Here is a 22,682-nt window from a genome sequence, read left to right as displayed (position 1 = left end):
GCCTCTGACCCAAGAACTTGTTGATGCAGGATGCTCCAGAGGCATGCTGTTGTACATAAAGCTGTATTTCAGCCATCTTAACCAATTCCCCCTAGGAGAAATAATGAGCAGTGGGCTCAGAAATACATGAAGACTCCTTTAAAAATTGTTTCATTCACTGATGAATACCATGCTACACTTGATAATGGAAACGGATGGAGTTTATGAATGGTTGGCACCCCACCTTTAAAACAACACCTTTACAAGTTCAGTGGTTGAGAGAGTTGTTATAGGGTGATGTCAAATAAGGGCTTCTATGTTAATATGTAACTGATATCCAAATGCATAATAATAATAATAATAATAATAATAATAATAATAATAATAATAATAATAATAATAATAATAATAATAATACTTTTCAATTCTTTACAAAACACTGAGTGTTTTGCATAATAATTTGGAAATGTATTTTTAGTTGTTTTAAAATAAATACATTTTTAAAAAAAAGTTTCCATCATCATAGTCCCCCCCCCAAAAAAAACAAAACAAACATTTCCTATTGACTGTCGGTTGTATTGAATATTTAGGAAAAAATAAAAACAGCATAATAATTTGGAGCAATGTAGTGTGGCTAGCCCTAAACATGTAGTTTGACATCTGATCTAGTTTCCACGTTCAATTTTAACTACCCAGTAGTTTACTTTGCCTTAATCTGCCATAGCAAAGTTGTTTCTAGGTTCTAGCTCTAATCTTTTGGTGTATTCATGAAACTTTATTGATTTAAATTAAAAGAAAATAAAGACAATTGTCAGTAGAGGAATCAGCTCTTTTAGAGAAATGTGTGTGGCTCTTAAAAGAGCCTTTTGATATTATTTTGAGGTGTCTGAGGAACAGCTCACTTCTTCTTGGGTGCTGCCTTCTTGGCCTTAGGCTTGGCCACCTTCTTAGCGGGGGACTTCTTGGCAGCAGGGGCCTTCTTGACCACCTTCTTGGGGCTCTTGGTTGCCTTCTTGGGGCTCTTAGCTGCTTTCTTGGGAGCAGCTGCTGGCTTCTTGGCCTTCTTGGGGGACTTCTTAGCCGCTGGCTTCTTGGCTGCCACCGCCTTCTTGGGCTTCTTGGCCGCTGCGGGTTTCTTCGCTGCGGGCTTCTTGGCTTTAGGAGCGGCCTTCTTGACTGCGGGCTTCTTGGCTTTGGGCTCGGCCTTCTTGTTCATCTTGAAGGAGCCGGACGCTCCGGTTCCCTTGGTCTGGACCAGAGTCCCCTTGGTCACCAGGCTCTTGAGGGCGATTTTGACGCGGGACTTGTTCTTCTCCACATCGTAGCCTCCTGCAGCCAGAGCTTTCTTCAAAGCGGCCAAAGACACACCGCTGCGCTCCTTGGAGGCACCGACAGCCTTCACGATGAGCTCGCTGACGCTGGGACCGACTTTCTTGGGCCTGACGACCTTCTTCTTGGCCGCTTTGGCCGGGGCGGCGGCTGGAGCTGGAGCAACTTCTGCCATTGTTTTCTCGTATCTGTGCAGCTTGGATTCACTGAGTGAAGTGATGGGAATCCCGGAGCAGGAGGCGGTACTTAAACACACCATGAGAACCGTGGAGACTCAGTCTAGTCGTGGCTCCTCTGTGCAGCCTCGACACAGGGACACTTTGTGTTTTCTCGTCGCTCAATAAAGGCTCAAAAATCTATGTGAGAAAGTTACTAAAGTCTGCTAATGAACTGAGCTGATAGCGGACTTTATTCTCTTCATATTCAAGTCACGAGGAGCTCTGATTGTCTCTGAGTTTTGTTTGTGGAGCCTCTAAACCTCAGCTGATCACCTCGTCGGGCACCGCTGCTCAATGACTTTCCCCACTTTTATATCTTCTAAAACCATATAAAATGCACCACAATTGCACCGAAACTAGTTTTCTAGCTCGTCAACATGTTTATTTAGAGATCCTGATTAAAAGCTAACAGCTGCTGATGATCAGTTTGTAAGAAAAACAACTTATTCTTCTAACAGCAAACACACTAGGAATGTGTCAGCCAAAACAATGGACTGAGTGTCCAGATTTCCTATCACCTCAGATAAATGCTGACAATAGTTTAAATTGGAAAAATACATGAAAGACACCAAAATGTTTGTACTTAAAATCAAATCAAATAATTTATGTCTCCCTTTCAGCATTTTACATGTTAAGTCTGAGTGTTTTTGCTGTGAAGATTCAGAATGATGTATGATGTTGGTCAGTTCAACAGCTACTGTATCTAGAACGAGCAGTGACACTGTGTAGAATTATAACTGTTTTAACCAAAAGAAATAACTCTGTTTATTAATCAGAAAACATGCCAGAGAAAAAAAAGAGAAATACTGTTAGCTGAATCATAAGATTAATAATGCATTTCCCCATTATTTAAAAAATAATCACACCCAGTTTCTACCACGGCCTTTAAAAAGTCTCAGTGATATGCCTATCAAACAACTTTTGCTTTAAATACTTTATTTCACCTCTTTATTTCACTCATGTAAGTACATTCTATTTGTTATATAAATGCACATTTTCCTTGTGATGTTACTTAGTTGTATTTGCATGTTATTAAAGGGATAGTTCAACATTTTGGCAAATTGGCCCATTGCCATAATCGCTATAGTCATAGCAGTAGGTTCATTACCTTTAATTGTAGGTGTAAGCTATTTTCAGTACGGCGGAGCGCAGCAGCAGGCTGCTCAGAGCTACACTATGGAGGCTAATGGAATTTCTTGGTTTCCCTCATTAAACTCATCAAATTCAACATCCCAAAACTCCACAGCGCTTTTGTAGACAAGTTGTGATCTGCACAACCACCACGCTATGAGATAATGACGGGACGATACGAAACGGAGCCGTTTTCGAGGTAAATACAGGGTAAATACGGAGACTGCTTGTTGAAAAACTGTCCCTGAACGCAACGCGCATCAGCGGTTTTGTATGAATTTACCTCGAAAACGGCTCCGTTTCGTATCGTCCCGTCATTATCTCATAGCGTGGTGGTTGTGCAGGTCACAACTTGTCTACAAAAGCGCTGTGGAGTTTTGGGATGTTGAATTTGATGAGTTTAATGAGGGAAACCAAGAAATTCCATTAGCCTCCATAGTGTAGCTCTGAGCAGCCTGCTGCTGCGCTCCGCCGTACTGAAAATAGCTTACACCTACAATTAAAGGTAATGAACCTACTGCTATGACTATAGCGATTATGGCAATGGGCCAATTTGCCAAAATGTTGAACTATCCCTTTAAAGGCTATTTTTGCATACATTTGCGCTTCACAGCTGGTTTCTAAAGTCAGCTTCATTTCATGGCACCTCATGTTTGGCGTAACATGAGGCAAGTAGCCTACATTGTTGGTGTATGATGTCTCAACATTGACTATTCTGAGGCAATGTTGAGACATCGTACAGGAGGTGGATGGCTGAGTGGTGTAGGGACACCACCCTGGTCTTTACCACCTCAAAGACAAAAGAAGTAATCAGTAACTTCAGAATTACCAAGGGAGGACACCTCCCTTCATATGAATGGGGAGGCAGTGGATTGTGTGGACAGTGTGAAATCAATGCATATCAAACACCTTAAACCTGGTTAACGAGTCGACAGAGGTTCTTCTACTTATGAAAGGTGAAAAAGGCCCAACTCATACCAACTCCGACAGCACCACAACAGCACCAGAGCATCCTTACCTTCTGTATTGTTTTGCTATACTGAGTTTAAGGATCTGCATCAAATGGTAGAGGCAGCTCAACAGATCATCCGGGGGGGGGGGGGGGGGGTGCTCCCTAATCTCAACACAACATCTTCAGGTAGACTGCAGAAGAAGGCCAGGGATAAAATCACAGATAATACGGGCCAACTCACTGTTTGAGCTGTTGCTAGCTGGCAAATGGTTCAGCACAATACAATCCAGCACCAAGAGGATGAAGAACAGCTTCTGCCCCAGTGCTGTGGTCTCTGTCTCCCAGACACACAACAGACCCCAACTGATGACTGAGACTGAGGTGTTGTTGCACACATGCACTGTGCCCGACTCTTCATTCTCAGGGACAAAAAGAAGCAGACAATTTTCTAAATGTGCAAGTACTTGGCAGTTTGTAAATGAAGTATAAAATAAATACATTGATACAGAAATACATGATTTACTTTATTTTTTTCAGAAAAGTGGACACATTTTAATTGTAGCAGCCATTCTCAATATATTTGACAAAACAGATGCAATCACACTGACCACTTTCTTTATCATCTTGGTGTTTTACTCATTAAGTAGGCTACTTTCCTTGAACACACTAGTCGTGTTTACATGTACATTTTCTCTACAATCTTATAATAATTCTGATCGGAAATTCCATCTTCACTGTTTACATGGATGTAAAATAAAGTGATCTTATTAAAATGTGTGTACATGCATCAAGCAATTAATCAGAATAAATTCACTGTGACATGCAGTGAAGTTTTGCAGATCAACTTTGTTGTGATTTATGTGAGAGAATCGGCTACAGCAGGACCATCACGTGACAGCAACGGTTAACTTTGTGCCCCTTCCACCACCAAAAACCAGGAGCCAGTGGATGAAGGTCAGAAGCTTCTTTGATCAGATTATCCATTTACATGGAGAGCCAGATATTTCACTGGCATAAACCTTCCATCTTCAGTTTATTTTTTTTAACCATAACCATTTAAAAAAAAAATGCTAATCAGCATTGACCTTCAGATAATTTAAATTTAACATTTTGGCATGACTCAATAGAGTTGATTATTTTACACTTTATAGTTTGTTACCTTTTGGCTATTTAACAGCCAATTGTGTGGCAAGTTGGGCTATCTGTATGTAACAAGATTCATTTTTGTAGGATTTTGCACTTGTAGATGAAGTGTGTGGCTCTGAAAAGAGCCTTTGGGTCGGGTTGAAACAGCAGAGGTGTTTACTTGGAACTGGTGTACTTGGTGACGGCCTTGGTGCCCTCGGACACGGCGTGCTTGGCCAGCTCCCCGGGCAGCAGCAGCCTGACGGCGGTCTGGATCTCCCTGGAGGTGATGGTGGAGCGCTTGTTGTAGTGAGCCAGACGAGAGGCCTCGGCAGCGATGCGCTCGAAGATGTCCGAGACAAACGAGTTCATGATGCTCATGGCCTTGGACGAGATGCCGGTGTCGGGGTGGACCTGCTTGAGCACCTTGTACACGTAGATGGCGTAGCTCTCCTTCCTGGTCTTTCTCCTCTTCTTGCCGCCCTTCCCGGCGGTCTTAGTGACGGCTTTCTTGGAGCCCTTCTTGGGCGCGGACTTTGCTGGTTCAGGCATGTTGATCAGAGGATCGTACAAACCACAATGCTGACGGGAAGGAGGCGACTGGATTTATACAGGCTATATGCAAATTGACTGTGAGGCCCCCCTCCTGTGATTGGTTGAACCTCCGACTTGTAGGCCGGCGGACCGTCTTTCTACAGTAACCTACTTTTGCCAAACTCTCTAAAAAGTTGTTGTACAGAGGAAGAGAGTAAAACTTATCAGGATTTACAGTTAAATTACTGATGCATGTTTTGGGAAATCTACATTTAATTTTAATAATTTGAATCAGTGTAAATAAAAGCCATAAAATTGTGTATGTTTTTATCTAAAATTTTTATTATTTTTGTTTTTGTTCTCCTTCTCCATCTTCTTGTTCATCTTCTTCTTGACACTGACAAAACAGTGTCATAGTTTGTTACTGTCATTTTGTAACCTCTTTCATGTGAGCACCCTGTCAGAAATGGCAACAAGGTAGCCTATTGTTTGTTGCACTTTCTTATGTTTTATATAGAAATCATTAGTAACTTCTCAATCTATTGACAGTACATGAATATGCTAAGGCTGCAGTTTCAGTGATTAAATGTAAATACTGATTTGTTATGTTTACTTACAATATATGTTTTTGATTACAGTTTACAGTTACTTGGTTTCGTGATAGTTGTGTTTGTGATTTATACACATTTGCTGACTTATTTTTTTGTTGTGATTATATAGCTTTTATGATGTTGATGTCTGTAAACAACGATGTACACTGTAACTAAAATGCTTCATTATTTGACTGGAGACCACTACAAATGAGTATTGATAACAATTATAAAAACATTTTTTTTAATATAAACCTTAATAAATCACAATAAAACAGGGGTTTATCTCGGGAATCTTGAGATAATTCGATTAAAAAGTGGGACGTAGAAACATGGTTAAAGAGAGAGGTCGATATAGATGTCTCTTAGAGATGTTCATTAAAAACGTTGCTGCAGAATTAGGCCTATTGCTACGCCTTATAAATATCACTACACAAGCCATACCATCATTGACCAGGACCAATTGTGCTCTACAGCCATGGCCCATGTGCTCTGTTAACAATGACAGTTATCGTAATTGCAAGTGTGCAGATCACGAAAAAACCTTCCCTAAAGTTACATTTTGTGGTGTGTGGTGGAAATGACCCCAAGGGACAAGTGTTCTTTTTTTTAAATCAAAAAATACATGAAACACCAAAAACATGATAGGCTTCATTAAAAATTGGAATTTCCACTTGTCTATAAAGTTATTACCGTAGATCAGAATTTAATTAAAGGATTGGATGTCACAAATCTAGGCCCAGGGACAAAGGAAATAGCCTGCAGCCAAAATCAATCATATATATAAAAAAAAGTTTCTATGGTAAAAATAAAAAAAATAAATTCTCTTCATGTCAAGTAGCCCAAGTGTGCCTCCCCAAGGGACACAATATGATAGCTGAAAAATCACCCACAGCAGTATGGTTTTCTAAATGTGATAGCAAGTTGTGCATTGGGCAGTTTTGAGTAAATTAAACTTTTAGCCTACATGATATAGAGGTTATACATTTTAAATTGTATTATCTTCTAGTTGAAGCACGTATGACACTGACGTTAAGCTACAAAATCCTAAAATAGGGCCGATTAACAACAGATGGCTATACAACAATGAAAAGCAAGAAAATGAGCTCGTTCAGATTGAGTGTGTGGCTCTGAAAAGAGCCGTTGTGTTGTTTAGTTGGTGGTGATGGTATTTAACCTCCGAAGCCGTACAGAGTGCGGCCCTGTCTCTTGAGGGCATAGACCACGTCCATGGCGGTGACGGTCTTCCTCTTGGCGTGCTCGGTGTAGGTGACGGCGTCCCGGATGACGTTCTCCAGGAAGACCTTCAACACACCGCGGGTCTCCTCGTAGATGAGGCCGGAGATGCGCTTGACTCCGCCACGGCGAGCCAGACGGCGGATGGCGGGCTTGGTGATGCCCTGGATGTTATCACGGAGGACTTTACGGTGACGCTTGGCGCCTCCTTTACCGAGTCCCTTGCCTCCCTTGCCTCTTCCACTCATTTTTACTGCTTGGTAGAAATCTACTCAATGATCACAACTTGCGGATTCACCACTATTCAAACCCTCTCTGAGGACGTGGGAGACGACACCTAAAGTAACGCCCCCTCCAAGCCGTTCATAATGACTTCTGGTGCACTGGCGCCACCACTTGAGGCTGACAAGCCATTGACGAAACTTTAGGCTAATGTTCTGGACATCAATGAAACGTGTTATCCTCATAAACTGTCACTTCAAACATGGCAACAAAATAATTGGATTATAATTTTACACCAACTCATGTATCAGTCTGCCTGCATGTCATCAGGCTATTACATCAGCTCGAGTTGCACTAAATTTACAATCCAAAGCATTTGATCCCCTCATAATCAATTAAGCAAACGAAAAATAGAAAAACAACTTTTTTTTTTTTAAAATAACAAAACCACAACAAGCAAGAAAAAAAATGTTGACTCAAAATGAAGCCAACACCTAGACAAAGCACTATAATCCCAAACCAGGCCAACTGCTGACTTAAATTTGGAGAATTTCACTGAAAATATTGTACAGAATAACTACATATTATTTATTGTCCAATGTGGATCCCAATTATTCCTGGGGTCAAGCACATAAAAAATGAAAACGAATGTTTTTACCGTAATAAAATTATACAGAAGTACTGCTGCAAAAAGCTGCTGGTTTGCAAGCAAGCCTATTACACTTAACATATAATAGAAAGGAACAGAAAAAGACAGAGTATGAACGGCAAAAACCTACCTGTATTGTTTCAGCACATGGTCAGCGGCAAAACATGTTCCCTTGAGTTGTTTTTTAAATGATAGTATGTTTTGCGTGTTGAAAAACTGGCAAATCGTTCAAATACATCTTAATGTAGTAAATAACTGTCAGTTGACTGATAGTAGGCAATGCTGATTTTACTGAATACACTCAATAGATTTATAAGACTGCAAATTCACTGTACTTACCTGGCTGGTACCCTCTATTATCATGTGAAGATTGCCCTTTGCACTCCTGAGAGTGGTGCAGTCAGTCACTCCTCACTGACTGTTTGTATAACATAATTGTTGTGGATCTTTGATAATTAGCACATTTATTCATCCTCATAACATCATTGAAACTGAAGTGGGTATTAAGTCTGTAACAACTTTATAGGTTAAAACTTTGACTGTAGGCTACTTTATGTAGAGAAGGATTCATTGTTTTTTTTTTTTTTTTTTTTTTTTAACTATCCATTATTACTCGACCATTCCACTTCAGACTGATAGTACTAGACCTCAGGATGACACCCAGCAAAATTAGACCAATCTAATGTGGAATTTCAGAATAAGAGTCATTTGAACTGTCATATTTCATTGTGTTCTATGTGCATTATGATTCATATTTCTTAAAAACTACCCGTTATTACTGGACCGTTACACTTCAGACTGATTGTACTAGACCTCAGGATGACACCCAGCAAAAATCAGGCCAATCTGATGTGGAATTTCAGAATTAAAACCCACTGAATCTTTCTGGGTCCGCCCAACTAAACTATCAAGTCACACACAAAACCGACACACACACACACACACACACACACACACACACACACACACACACACACACACACACACACACACACACACACACACACACACACACACACACACACACACACACACACACACACACACACACACACACGCCGTGAGTCTCCTTCGCCTCGAGCCTTTCCAAGCTGACCCAGACCCGGTCGCGACGCTGCATCATCGTGTAGGAAATGCATCCGCCGCGGGCAATCAGCACCAAGGAGAGCTCCTCAAACAACCCGGACCACTAAGCTGTTTGTCAAGTTAACCTGTCACCTTCAGCACCACGGACAGCGCCGCGGAGAAGCTGCGGCTGTGGTGAGCGTCTGGGCTCTGGGCTTATGGAGCCTGATGCCAGCCACTCTCGTCAGACAGTTACTCAGTAGCTATATTCCACCTCCCCTTCCACTGATTTTAGAATTGCTAACTTATAGGAAATAAAGTATTTTCTTTTCTTCTTTTTTTAGGCTACTTGCAAAACCGACTCCTCCTCACATGCTCCACTGCCCGTAATATGAGGGTTAGGCCAAAGACGGTTTGGTTAGGCTACCTTTGCAACAACGTAAAAAAAAAAAAAAAAAAAAAAAAACGTAACAACGTAACAACGTAATCAATCAATCCCAGCTGGCAGTAGGCTACTGACGTCAAGTGACTTTGAAATTTGGTTGGTTCTAAGTTTTGGTGTTACATACATACATACATAACTGATATCCAACGTCTGTGATTTAATATAAAATGTAGCCTAACATCTGTCCAACATTGGATTTTGATATCAGATCAACGTTAAGTTTAACCTGAGTTTAATTTCCAACTAACTACTAACGTCTATTCAACGAAGGATGTCAATTAGACGTCTCTGTGACGTCTAATTGACGTCTAGTGCAGCTGGGATGTCGGAAAAGCGGAATGTTTGAAAAATAGTAAAGTGCCGCTACTCCGACAATGAAAAAATAAAAAAGTCGAATTAGTGGGACGCTTGAAAAATAATGTACTAGGATAATGCCGCTATTCCGTCGCCGAATTTGACTGTATTCTATGTAGCTATACATTAGGATTCATATTTCTTAATACCCATTATTACTGGACCGTTCCACTTCAGACTGGTAGTAGGGTGGAGCGAGTAGCTATAGTTGAGACATGTGTACAGTTGAAACACCCTTATTACCTAATGTTTCTCAACTGGCATAACAGATTCCCTTTCATTATTACTATCAGCCAGGCCCACAGGACTGATCCATCCTGTCCTCACACTCAACAATACTGTATCTGGAACATATCTATCTTAGGCTACATTTTACTTTACAATACAACTAGGCCACACGTTAATCACTGTTTGAATAGCTACATTAATCTGGATGTGTTTACTTTTTCATAGAGAAGTCATTAAATCACAGTCACTGAAATGACACTAAAAGGCTCTCTATTAGAAAACACTAGTCTAGTGTTTTCATTGCATTCAGTGTATTCATTGCTCCCTATCACTGCAAGGTCTGGATACATAATCTGTTGAAGTGACATTTTAACTCCTGTTTCTCTCTTTTCAGATGAAATGTTGAACCTCAACAAACAAATAAAGACATAGGCTACAGAAAACTTAAAGCTTTTGACTTTCTAGAACCAACTAATAATAGGCTGCTCTACATGGGCCATGTCCTATTTGTTTTTATGACAACTATTCTCAGCATTTATCTGTAATGGATGTCAAGTCATAGAAAACCTGCACGCTGATTCATTTATTCTGGTAGATTTTTAACAATATTCATTTCTAAACATGATCAATTATATGGTATCCTCATAATTAAATGTTCATAACTTGAGGTTTTGATTTCAGTCGAGCTGGGCCATCAGCAGTGTGTTTGCTGCTAAGAGAAGAACTCAAATTTACAATATACTGAACATCAGTGGGAGGTAATTTTTAATCAGGATCTCTGAATAAACATGTTGACGAGCTAGAAAACTAGTTTTGGTGAAATTGTGGTACATTTTATATGGTTTTAGAAGATATAAAAGTGGGGAAAGTCACTGAGCTGCGGTGCCCGACGAGGTGATTAGCTGAGGTTTAGAGGCTCCACAAACAAAACCCAGAGACAATCAGAGCTCCTCGTGACTTGAATATGAAGAGAATAAAGTCCGCTATCAGCTCAGTTCATTAGCAGTCTTTAGTAACTTTCTCACATAGATTTTTGAGCCTTTATTGAGCGACGAGAAAACACAAAGTGTCCCTGTGTCGAGGCTGCACAGAGGAGCCACGACTAGACTGAGTCTCCACGGTTCTCATGGTGTGTTTAAGTACCGCCTCCTGCTCCGAGATTCCCAACACTTCACTCAGTGAATCCAAGCCGTACAGAGAAAACAATGGCAGAAGTTGCTCCAGCTCCAGCCGCCGCCCCGGCCAAAGCGGCCAAGAAGAAGGTCGTCAAGCCCAAGAAAGTCGGTCCCAGCGTCAGCGAGCTCATCGTGAAGGCTGTCGGTGCCTCCAAGGAGCGCAGCGGTGTGTCTTTGGCCGCTATGAAGAAAGCTCTGGCTGCAGGAGGCTACGATGTGGAGAAGAACAAGTCCCGCGTCAAAATCGCCCTCAAGAGCCTGGTGACCAAGGGCACTCTGGTCCAGACCAAGGGAACCGGAGCGTCCGGCTCCTTCAAGATGAACAAGAAGGCCGAGCCCAAAGCCAAGAAGCCCGCAGTCAAGAAGGCCGCTCCTAAAGCCAAGAAGCCCGCAGCGAAGAAACCCGCAGCGGCCAAGAAGCCCAAGAAGGCGGTGGCAGCCAAGAAGCCAGCGGCTAAGAAGTCCCCCAAGAAGGCCAAGAAGCCAGCAGCTGCTCCCAAGAAAGCAGCTAAGAGCCCCAAGAAGGCAACCAAGAGCCCCAAGAAGGTGGTCAAGAAGGCCCCTGCTGCCAAGAAGTCCCCCGCTAAGAAGGTGGCCAAGCCTAAGGCCAAGAAGGCAGCACCCAAGAAGAAGTGAGCTGTTGTTCCTCAGACACCTCAAAATATCAAACGGCTCTTTTAAGAGCCAAACACACTTCTCTAAAAGAGCTGATTCCTATTAATTCTTTGAGATGTTGACACTAAACAATTAATCAATGGCAGAGTGAAAGGTGCTTTAACTTTGTTGCACTAAACTAAATATAGTGTGGCTACAGGGACAAATCATTTCTTTTAATAGCAAAAAGTAATTTGTAATATAAACAAACCTGCTTTACTGACTGTATTGCAATAAAAAAAAATTCAAGATCAGGGAAATATGCTACTCGAATTGAATGAACTTAACCAAGTAACTTTGCTTCTTGTGGAAAATATTAAAATCAAGTAATAAACAATTAACCATTCAATGCAAAATATGTAAGAATCAGATTCTTTACTAACACTACAATCAAACTACTCAATGTGATTTTTTTTTTTTTTTTTACACATAAAGATAACAGTGATAAATCTAGTTGAACATTACTGTAAAACAAACACATATGCACAGATGTGGGTGGGAATAATGGAGCCGCCTCATTAAGACAAGGATGGATCTGTTTATTTATTTATTGTGTAAATCGGGGTTATTAGTTGACCAACACTAAAATCTAGCAGTGGATAAGTAATTGTGTAAATCGAAATAAAAGTAAAAATGACTTCTAAAAGGGTAAAAACCCACAAATATGGAAGTCCATCTTCAGAGGTATCAGAGACTTTCTTCCTGAAAAACTAAGACTAAATAAAAACTAGTCCATTCTTCAAAAAAAAAAAAAAAACCTAAAACAAATTAAAACTGCTTTGAACTAATTAAAACTGAATTAAAAAAAAACCTGTAACAGCCTTGGTATAAATACAATGTAGGATAATGGGATACTAATCTAAGATATTTGGAGTAGTAGCTATGTTGTGACTGAATGTTTGTTTGTGGTAGCTACATGACATTAATCACATGGATCATATCAGGTTCAGATCATAGACTGTAAAGGTTCAGATCAGGGAGCGTGATGCAGGTGCGTTTATGGTCGACTCCGCAGGTAGGCTACAGTAGCCTACAGGAGGGAGAATGAACCGTGGTGTGGGACAGAAGTCCTATGACATGCACTGTTTTATGTTTGTAGCTGAACACTGTTCATGAAATATTTAGCACTGGTTTATAATTATAAAGATTACTGGTGGTGCTCTAGAGGTATTTTATTCCTTGGCAGTAAAATACCCACGTTTTATAATCTGGACCACAACAAGAAGACCAAAAAAAAAAGAAAGAAAGAAAGAAAAAAAAGCCGTCGATGTGATTTTATGATTTAAAATTAGCCCAATTTAAATTTCTAAACAAATAAAGATGTACCACATTCCTGTATTTTGTTGCCACTTTCAACCAGGGTAGCTAGGCTACATAATAACTTTATAGTAACTTAGTCAGTGTAGCCTCTTTGATCTGTTAATCGATGATCGTTTATATCAATTCACCATCACTTCCTTTAGCGAAACTCCCTCAAAAGGAAATACCTTAATAGGCATTTACACAATTTGTACAATGATACGTACATCATGGAAAAAATAATAAATAAATAACGGGTAATAGGAATTTCGCTGTTTTAGATTAGAGTATGTGGCTCTTAAAAGAGCCTTTGTGTTGGTGGTGTCCAGGAAGAAGTTTACTTCTTGGCGGGCTTCTCGGTCTTCTTGGGCAGGAGAACAGCCTGGATGTTGGGCAGCACACCACCCTGAGCGATGGTGACTCCTCCCAGCAGCTTGTTGAGCTCCTCGTCGTTGCGGACGGCCAGCTGCAGGTGACGGGGGATGATCCTGGTCTTCTTGTTGTCGCGGGCAGCGTTTCCAGCCAACTCGAGGATCTCAGCGGTCAGGTACTCGAGCACAGCCGCCAGGTAGACGGGAGCACCAGCCCCCACACGCTGAGCATAGTTTCCTTTACGGAGATGCCTGTGGACACGACCCACTGGGAACTGGAGCCCAGCACGGGAGGAGCGGGTCTTTGCCTTTGCTCTGGCCTTTCCCCCGGTCTTTCCTCTTCCACTCATGGTTGATGTATCTCTTTAGTCTGGCTACAAAGAAATGTGTGGCTCCACAGCTCAACTGTCTCTTATATGAGCGCAGGAGCGGGACACTTTGTGCCGGACCAACCAGAGAGAGGCTCCAGCAGCGGCTTCCTGCTCTGGGTTTGTCCGGGCTTTTTCAAAGCTCTTTCCTCCAATGAGCAGCAGAGACTCGGGCGGCGGGTTGGTCCTGTGGGCGGCGCTGAGCTCCAGCAGGAGCCCCTCACCAATCACCAGCCACAGACGTCGAGCAGCGTCACTGTGTCCCAGCCGGTCTCAGGCTTTAAGAGCCGAGTGCCGCGGCGGTTCATCACACTTTTCTCCAGTTTAGAGAAAGACACAGTGAAATGGCAAGAACCAAGCAGACCGCTCGTAAGTCCACCGGAGGCAAAGCCCCCAGGAAGCAGCTGGCCACCAAGGCTGCCCGTAAGAGCGCCCCGGCCACCGGCGGCGTCAAGAAGCCTCACCGTTACAGGCCCGGTACCGTGGCTCTCCGTGAGATCCGTCGTTACCAGAAATCCACCGAGCTGCTCATCCGCAAGCTGCCCTTCCAGCGCCTGGTGCGTGAAATCGCCCAGGACTTCAAGACCGACCTGCGTTTCCAGAGCTCCGCCGTCATGGCTCTGCAGGAGGCCAGCGAGGCTTACCTGGTGGGTCTGTTCGAGGACACCAACCTGTGCGCCATCCACGCCAAGAGGGTCACCATCATGCCCAAAGACATCCAGCTGGCCCGCCGCATCCGTGGAGAGAGAGCTTAAATCACACTGCTGCTCACACTAAAACAACAACAACAACGGCTCTTTTAAGAGCCACTTCACTCTAAACTCGAGAGCTTTGTCCTCTGTTTCAACTTTTTAGACATGTTTTTAGCTAAATAATGTAGGGGAGAGTTTGTTAAATTGCTTTTTCAAGCTCAATGATAAAACATGCTTGACTTCAGGGTCATTCCAGAATTGGAGGACATTTACGGACTGAAACACCTCAAAATGTTACTATTTATTTGATCATTTTCTGCTATATATTTAAGAAATGCAGGTAATAATCATCAAATAATTATGTTAGCAGCTCAGGACTCAAAGTGACACTTTTTATTAGATAGGCTATTTTATATATTGTGTGAGCTGCTTGGTGCAACCCTGTTACCAATACTCAGGAACCCCTGAATGTATTATATAAGTATTTATCTATAAATATTTGCCAAAATACACTGAATCATACACACTACCAAAATGACAATAGGATAAACCCTCATGAGCTGATACAGTCATTTAAGATAAATTACACATTAACAGGGTTGAAATTAGAGTAACAGGGTTGAATAGATTAATTACCTACTTTTGATTGTAGATTATGACATAAATCTAAACCCTGTTACTCAGGAGTAACAGGGTTGCAAATCAATGCTTGTGTTAGCTGTTTAGCAGAAAAAAGATGCTAGCTATGGAATGTAATGTTACTGTAAGGTTGAGAACAAACTTAGTTATTTAAAGGAACAAAGAAAACTTTGAAAATATTTTTGCCTTATTCTGGTAATATGAATAACAGGGTTGCATAGAGTGACACACTCAATCAGGGCAGACGAAATATGAAAAATGTGAAAAAAAGAAGAGAGGACTTACCTTGTGTCTACCCATGCTATTATCTAACAGCTTGATGATACAAATTATTTTGTGTCATGTGTCTCACACTTTTTCTTCTTCTCTGCTAAAAAGGTTTTGGTAACAGGGTTGCGTGGATGTTGTGGGACACAACTTTAGTGCAAAATTACTTTTATTTAAAATATGTTTATGATTAAACTAAGTGTTTTTACACTTACAAAAGACCTAAATCAACAAAATCATACAAAAAAACAAAAAATTTAAACTTATTTTAACCGCTTTATTTGACATGCATGTTGGCCATCAAGAGGGTGGGACAAGAGAAAAGGCCATTTTAGGGGGTGCTTAGAGTTATTTTGTATTTTAAATAATATTTTGGAACCAGTTTTTGTATAACTTTATTTATATTTTGTCTCAGAGTAATTATAATTTTCACCACAAATGCAAGTTTTGGAATTTCATGCATGATTTATTTGAAAATGAATGGGTGGGACATGAAATGTCCTCCAATTCTGGAATGACCCTTCAATGTTCACTTTGCTTGTGTAGAAAGAAACATGGTTTCAGTCTATGGATTCAGGTTGGACCAGTGCTATCTTTTTGCCAGTAGATGGCAGTAGCAGCCTGGTAATGAGGCTGGCGCTGTAGTCCTAAACTCAAAACAAGTCCGCTCAGTCCGTCTGATATCTCTACAGCTATGTACTTAGGAACAGACTTACCTGTCCACCATATAGCCTACATCTCCATGCACCTGGATAATCGGCGCCTGCTTTCAGTTAACATGTCCAAAAGGAGTTATTGAAGAATAAAACACCTCGAACCATCACCAGCGAAGAGTTTCAGATATAAACAACACAAAATTATGATTTTAATGACTCAAAAGTCTCCAGTGGCGTTTTTACATGTGAAAAAACAAACGTATTACTATTTAATAGAAAGGATGCACACCAGGAAAAACTACAGGGCTTTAATTCTCTTGTCAATGATGTGTTCGTTATGGGTCCTTGCAATGTAGCAAGCACACAAGCCCAAATGAAGAATTCCATGTTGTAGGAGCCTAAATGCTATTTTAGTTGATTAATAATTGGATAAAAATTTAGGTAAACATGTGAAAAGGTGATTTATGTATTTATACATTCAAATGTTGACAGTTCATAGTTATAGTATAGCCTAAGTAATAATAATTGAATTCATTTAATTTCATTCAAAAAAAAAATTATGTAGCCTATTTCGTGGCTATCTCATATGCATATTTAATTGCTGTTTTAATGCGCAAGGATTTGTGTGTGTATCGTGACCCGAGGAGGGAATCGGTCAGGCAGCATGGAGTGTTTTTTGACCTCTCTCTCTTTAGCCTTTCTCTCTATTTTATTACTTCGCTCCCCTTTTCCTCATACTGGATTATTGTTGTATCATTGCTTTGTTTTTGTTTGTTTAGAAACAGAACCAAGAAGATCATGTGGAGTCTTTTGGTCGTTGATGTGGATGAGGGACGAACTGACACCACAACCAAGTTCAGAGAGCAAATGAGAGAACAGGGAGGGAGCAGCGAAAAGATGAAGGCCACAACAGAGCACAAAACAGACCCATTCTGACAACAACCACATTACTACAACAACAACCTAACGACTCTCTTCACCATTTAGGCCTATCCAGAGCGATAGATAAAACATTATTATATGTTATATCTATCGCTCTGGGCCTATCCACAAGTTTCCGAACGTCATCCGGTTTGGTGGAATTGTACGGTTACGTTTCCATGGTTTTCAGTCGTTGTCATAGTTGCGGTAAACGCATGGATCTATTAACGCTGGCTTTTAACACTGATGTCAATTTGTGTGATATCCACTGTTAAAAGCTGGTGTGATGATCCATGCGTTTTACAGATTTTCATTGGAAAAAAATAAATAAAAATACATGCATTTACCGCGACTACTGAAACCATGGAAACGTAAACATAAAATTCCACCGGAAGAGCAAAACCGGCAAAACTTGACGTTCGGGAAAAGGTGGATAGCGATCCAGCAAAACAGGATTGCATTTAAAAATAGCCTATTGTTCATTTGAATTTAAACAAACAAACATTGATGCACAGACCCAACACAAAAACACCATGATGATGATGATGATGAACACTCACTGTTGTTGGATCTGTCGAACCGGACCCGGACCGCCGGAGCAGTTGAAGTCAATCTGAACATTTCCTCGGTCTCCGGTCAGTCTCAGCCTCTATGGTCTCAGCGCCGCCTCGGCAGCTGATCTCATGGATGAACGGCAGTCGGTGATCGGTGTGAGAGGCTTCTTACGCCGTCAAACTCAGATGTCTGAATCACTGGACAAACTCTGTAAGGTTAGCCTAAATAAGCAGCTGTCAGCCAGCTTTGTATCGATCACTGTTTAAACCGCTGTTACACCTGAGAAGAGACGTGATCAAGTTACCGTTAGCCTTAGCTAGATGCTATCCAGGGTTAGCTAAAAAAAAGTTTTTTCCCGCTTATTTCCGCCTGTCCAGACGTCACACAGGAGAGCCAATCAGCGGCCGCCATATTGCCGTAGTGTTTACTAAAAGCAAATTTTATTGGTGTAGCGCGATCACGTGACGGCCGTGCCTCCACCATTTTTTTTTTTAATATTTTTTTTTATTGACGATTTGTTAGTCCACCATAGACCAGCGAACCGATCACGGGACTCTTGCGAGCATATCTTATTTTTACAGTCTATGACATACGTATGCTTGCGAGGTTATGAGCTATGAGCTACGAACTCCCGCTGATTAGCTGAGCATGAATCAATCTTTTTATTTTTTATTTTTATACTTTGCAGGATTATGTTATGTTATGTTGTGAATTTAGACTGTATTTCTGGAGTAATGAAAAAGCATGTGTATACCTTCCATGAGAATTCCCTCTAATATCCAGAATTTGTTGTCTTGTGTATTGTACTATAAGCATTTTAAGCATTTTTCCAATCATCGTCTTCTATTTGTACGCCAAGAAACACAACTCAATTGGGACAAAGTGGAATCTATTCCACTTTGTCCCAATTGAGTTGTGTTTCTTCACTGTCTCCTAGTATTTTATATATTCTTGAGAGCGTATTCTTGATATCTAAGTTATAATTTTTTGTCATAAAAGTTATTAATTGATGTTGCTCATGGTGACCCCGTCTTTTCTGAAAAGTGGTAATGTAATTTCTAAGTTGCAAGTATAAAAATTCAACTGAGCTAAGTCAAACTTATTTGATATAACCTTGAATGAGTCAATGTCTTTGTTGACAAGTAATTGTGAATATATTTGCAATCCTTTTGATGTCCAAACCTTTAGCACACTGTCCATTTAGTTTGGTCTAAACTGGGGGTCCCATGCCATCTCTCTGAGGTAGAGTAAGTCATTGTCTAGGCCTATTTACAAACCTGTTTCCAATTGTGCAGTGGTGTTCGTCCATGTATTTTGTCCTTTCAATTTTATGGTCTCTTTCTTTTCTATCTTAAAACATTTAGCTTTTGTGTTATTGGTCCATTTCATTATGATGCTAGTTTGAGTGGTGTGATAGTACTTTTGTAGATCTGGGAGTGCTAATCCACCATGTTCTTTAGATTTTGTTAATAATAGATTTAAAAAAAAAAAAAAACACTCTACCCAGCTCTCAAATCTGGACTAGATTAATCTACAGGCCCTGAAGATTCATTCAGACACAGTTTCTGAACTGTGGAACCTTAATTATATTTGTGAAAATGCAATAAAGGCAGATTTCACTGTTTTCTCAGCATATTAATAATAATAATAATAATGCATTTTATTTATAGGCGCCTTTCAAGACTCTCAAGGTCGCCTTACAATAAAAACAATTAAAAGTACAAATAGTAAAACAATGAGACAAGCAATAAAACAACAATAAAAAACAACAACAATAATAAAATAGCAACAATACAGCAACAGTGAACATTGTGTTAGGGGGGGTAGGCCAGTCTGAACAGGTGAGTTTTGAGATGTGATTTGAAAGTTGACAGTGTAGTTATAGTTCGGATGTGCTGCTGTTAATATTGACCATATTAGGCCAGGCTATGCCTAGACTTCTCAAATCTGGCCTAGATTAAAGAGGCTAAACATTCGATATAACACAGTTTCTGATGTGTGAAACCTTTATTCTATTTGTGAAGTCTAGGCATAGTGGTTTCTGCGCGTTCAGGCATTTTCAATAAGGATCGACAGAAACCACTGAATGAGTCTGGAGGCCAGTGCTGTGACGCTTCCATGCAAATAAGGCATGGAAGCTCCAGGTGTGCATTACTGAGATGGAGGAATGGGGTAATAGCCTATGTGGAGAATATTATTATTATTATTATTATTATTATTATTATTAATCTTTATTGCAGACACAACAAGCGGTCCATATCAACAACAACAGACATATTAAAACAGATTTAAGAAGGAGAGAGAGAAAAAGACACACAAAGACAGAGAATCAATTCTCCACATAATTCATAAGCAGGCTATCCCACCAGTGTTTTCTAAGCCTGGAGGAATACCTATAGCAGCTCCTATCAGGGCTGGTCAACGCCCCAATAATGCTGTTCCCCGAGTCATCCAGGCGGCACATAAAACGATACATTATATTTCTCAGAAGTGCTTCACAATTGGGTACATTTAAATTAACAAAGAGTTGACTCGCACTGTGCCACCTGGGCACCTGAAGCAACAACCTCAGTCCATCATTGTAGGCCACTATGAGCCGCCGCATACTGCTTTTCTTATAGCTACACCAAAGGTGAGCTGTATACATTGGTGTACAGAAAGATCTAAACAGGGAACATTTAACATCAACTGAGCACATACTAAACCTACGAAGGAGCATATTAGCTTGAGCATATTGCTTTGAACACTGCCTATAAATATCTCTATCATCATGCCAATCATCAGTAAGAACATGCCCAAGAGACTTTGTCTCCTGACATGTCATGAGCGGTTTATCATCTAGGAAGAACTGAGGAAACACTAATTTCTTGTCCTCTTTGCTCCTGACTATCATGACATTACTTTTCTTGTCATTAAATGTAATGTCATAAGCATTCCCATACTGTGAACATACCTTTAACAAACTTTGTAGGCCAGCACTGTATGGACTAAAAATAACCAGGTCATCAGCATACATTAAATGATTAAATGATTTATGAAACTAAATCCAACTAAAACAAATGTGTAGCCTACTCTTCACCAGACACCCACACAAAAAAGATCAAATACACCTCAACCTCAAACTATGGCAGAACTCTCCAGGTCATCTCAACAGTATAATTTTTCCAACAAAACATGCAGTGGACAACACACATTGCTGAAGTGGAAAACGAGGCCAGACACAGATTAAACCACTTGAAAGTGCTCTGCAGAAAAAAGGGAGGAGCAAATTGCTTTGAAGGTGTATCAATCATGTATTTGACCTTTGTTCGAATATGGGAGGGAGATCTCAACTCAATAAACTCCAGGTCATACAAAATACTGCCATGAAAATGTGCTACGGGATACCTTCAAGCAACGAATACACTTGAATATTTAGATCATTAAGATAGGGCAACTGAAAAGTTTTATTGTCATTGGACATTGTTTTATCATTATGTGTTTTATCATTGTGGCCTGTTAGTCTTTTGTCATTATGTTTTGTTATCATAACTTATTGCTTTGTAGCTGCATTATTCAGTGGTCATGGTGTCATCCTAAAACAGTTACAGGAAGACAAGGGAAAAAGAAAAATAAAAAAAAGATGAAAAACATTTAAAATAGAGTGAGCAGAGCCAACAGATTGTGATGGTGTCATGGTGATAGCCCACCACCACCACCTCCTGCCATGGTCCACTTACGTCCTCCTTCCCCCAGAGTCCTGCTCCTCCCACCTCTTCCCGCTCACCAAGCTCCACCCACAGTGGGGATAAAAGGGCAGACGCCCCGAGCCTGAATCAGTTGAGTATCTTTGTACCCAGCAGTAAACATGAGTGGAAGAGGCAAGGGAGGAAAAGGACTCGGTAAAGGAGGCGCCAAGCGTCACCGTAAAGTCCTCCGTGATAACATCCAGGGCATCACCAAGCCCGCCATCCGCCGTCTGGCTCGCCGTGGCGGAGTCAAGCGCATCTCCGGCCTCATCTACGAGGAGACCCGCGGTGTGTTGAAGGTCTTCCTGGAGAACGTCATCCGGGACGCCGTCACCTACACCGAGCACGCCAAGAGGAAGACCGTCACCGCCATGGACGTGGTCTATGCCCTCAAGAGACAGGGCCGCACTCTGTACGGCTTCGGAGGTTAAACACCATCACAACAACTAAACAACACAACGGCTCTTTTCAGAGCCACACACTCAATCTGAACGAGCTCACATCTTCCGTATTTAGACATGATCTTGTAATGTCTGATAACACTATGACAATATCATATAAAAACATCTGAAATGTCTTTCATGATTCAAGTCCGAATCAGCCACATCATACAATGTTATCTTGCCTTAACAGGAAACGTTTCAAGTTTTAATGTAGCTAATATATTTTATAAATTTCATCATATTGACACAACCCCCAACAGCACATTTAGTCTAATGACCGCGCATACAACTCACATGGTCCTAAACCAACAACTTCATTGTCAAACAACGCAACATTGTAGCATGCATTTTAAGTGACTGAGAATTACTGGTGACACAAAAAGATACATTAAAACAAGTCAACCAATGTATCGCGATCATAGGCTCAACATTTGCAAGGGTCATTCTTCAACTACGGGCAAATTTGGTCTTGTACATTTGACAAAATCAAACATTTTGAGAATTTTTTTCAGATGTTTTACTTTTCAATTATGTATAGAAACACATTCTGATAGCTGTTGTGATTAGAATATTTAGATAATATGATTTTTGACATTTTAGTCTAACATTAAGTGGAAAGCATCATTTATATCACACCACAAAAAAGTTGTTTTTCCAAACAAAATTATGAAAATAACCCATGTTTCAGAACATTTATTGAAATTTCAGCTGCATAATTTCCCAAACCGCAAAATATTATTAGTTTCACTGTTAATTTTTTTATGAATTTTATGTGAAAATGTGTGTGGAAATGACATTTGACATAGAAATTGCTGAACAAATCATCCCCCCCCCCCAAAAAAAAAGGGATGGAAATG

General features: G+C 40.7%; 8 protein-coding genes across 8 annotated transcripts in view; 3 read left to right on the top strand and 5 right to left on the bottom strand.

The window, feature by feature from the left end:
- Positions 1-877: 877 nt before the first annotated feature.
- Positions 878-1,483, bottom strand: LOC311003695 (histone H1-like; the record flags this gene model as incomplete). Its single annotated transcript, XM_083995507.1, has 1 exon — positions 878-1,483. The coding sequence occupies one exon, from the start codon at positions 1,481-1,483 to the stop codon at positions 878-880; it is 606 nt and encodes a 201-aa protein (XP_083851633.1).
- A 3,428-nt stretch (positions 1,484-4,911) lies between these two features.
- On the bottom strand, positions 4,912-5,296 carry LOC311003710 (histone H2B 1/2-like; the record flags this gene model as incomplete). The annotated part of the gene is made up of 1 exon (XM_083995522.1): positions 4,912-5,296. Exon 1 carries the CDS (start codon positions 5,284-5,286, stop codon positions 4,912-4,914), a length of 375 nt encoding a protein of 124 aa, XP_083851648.1. The 5' UTR covers positions 5,287-5,296.
- LOC311003711 (histone H2B 1/2-like) overlaps positions 5,148-22,682 on the bottom strand; it is a 43,491-nt gene continuing 25,956 nt past the window's right edge. The window contains exon 2 of the mRNA XM_083995523.1: positions 5,148-5,182. The gene's annotated coding sequence lies outside the window, so the exon portion shown is untranslated. The remainder of the gene's footprint in view (positions 5,183-22,682) is intronic.
- LOC311003719 (histone H4) lies at positions 7,031-7,342 on the bottom strand (the record flags this gene model as incomplete). Its single annotated transcript, XM_083995531.1, has 1 exon — positions 7,031-7,342. The coding sequence occupies one exon, from the start codon at positions 7,340-7,342 to the stop codon at positions 7,031-7,033; it is 312 nt and encodes a 103-aa protein (XP_083851657.1).
- LOC311003692 (histone H1-like) lies at positions 11,263-11,967 on the top strand (the record flags this gene model as incomplete). The annotated part of the gene is made up of 1 exon (XM_083995504.1): positions 11,263-11,967. One exon carries the CDS (start codon positions 11,263-11,265, stop codon positions 11,866-11,868), a length of 606 nt encoding a protein of 201 aa, XP_083851630.1. The 3' UTR covers positions 11,869-11,967.
- Positions 13,523-13,906, bottom strand: LOC311003708 (histone H2A-like; the record flags this gene model as incomplete). The annotated part of the gene is made up of 1 exon (XM_083995520.1): positions 13,523-13,906. The coding sequence occupies one exon, from the start codon at positions 13,904-13,906 to the stop codon at positions 13,523-13,525; it is 384 nt and encodes a 127-aa protein (XP_083851646.1).
- On the top strand, positions 14,269-14,679 carry LOC311003700 (histone H3.2; the record flags this gene model as incomplete). Its single annotated transcript, XM_083995512.1, has 1 exon — positions 14,269-14,679. One exon carries the CDS (start codon positions 14,269-14,271, stop codon positions 14,677-14,679), a length of 411 nt encoding a protein of 136 aa, XP_083851638.1.
- Positions 21,502-21,813, top strand: LOC311003722 (histone H4; the record flags this gene model as incomplete). Its single annotated transcript, XM_083995534.1, has 1 exon — positions 21,502-21,813. One exon carries the CDS (start codon positions 21,502-21,504, stop codon positions 21,811-21,813), a length of 312 nt encoding a protein of 103 aa, XP_083851660.1.

This window comes from Trachurus trachurus, assembly GCF_905171665.1.
Source record: "Trachurus trachurus genome assembly, chromosome: 20".
Classification (NCBI taxonomy): Eukaryota; Metazoa; Chordata; class Actinopteri; order Carangiformes; family Carangidae; genus Trachurus; species Trachurus trachurus.
Note: the sequence above shows the minus strand (reverse complement) of the source record. Positions and strands in the feature narration are given on the sequence as shown.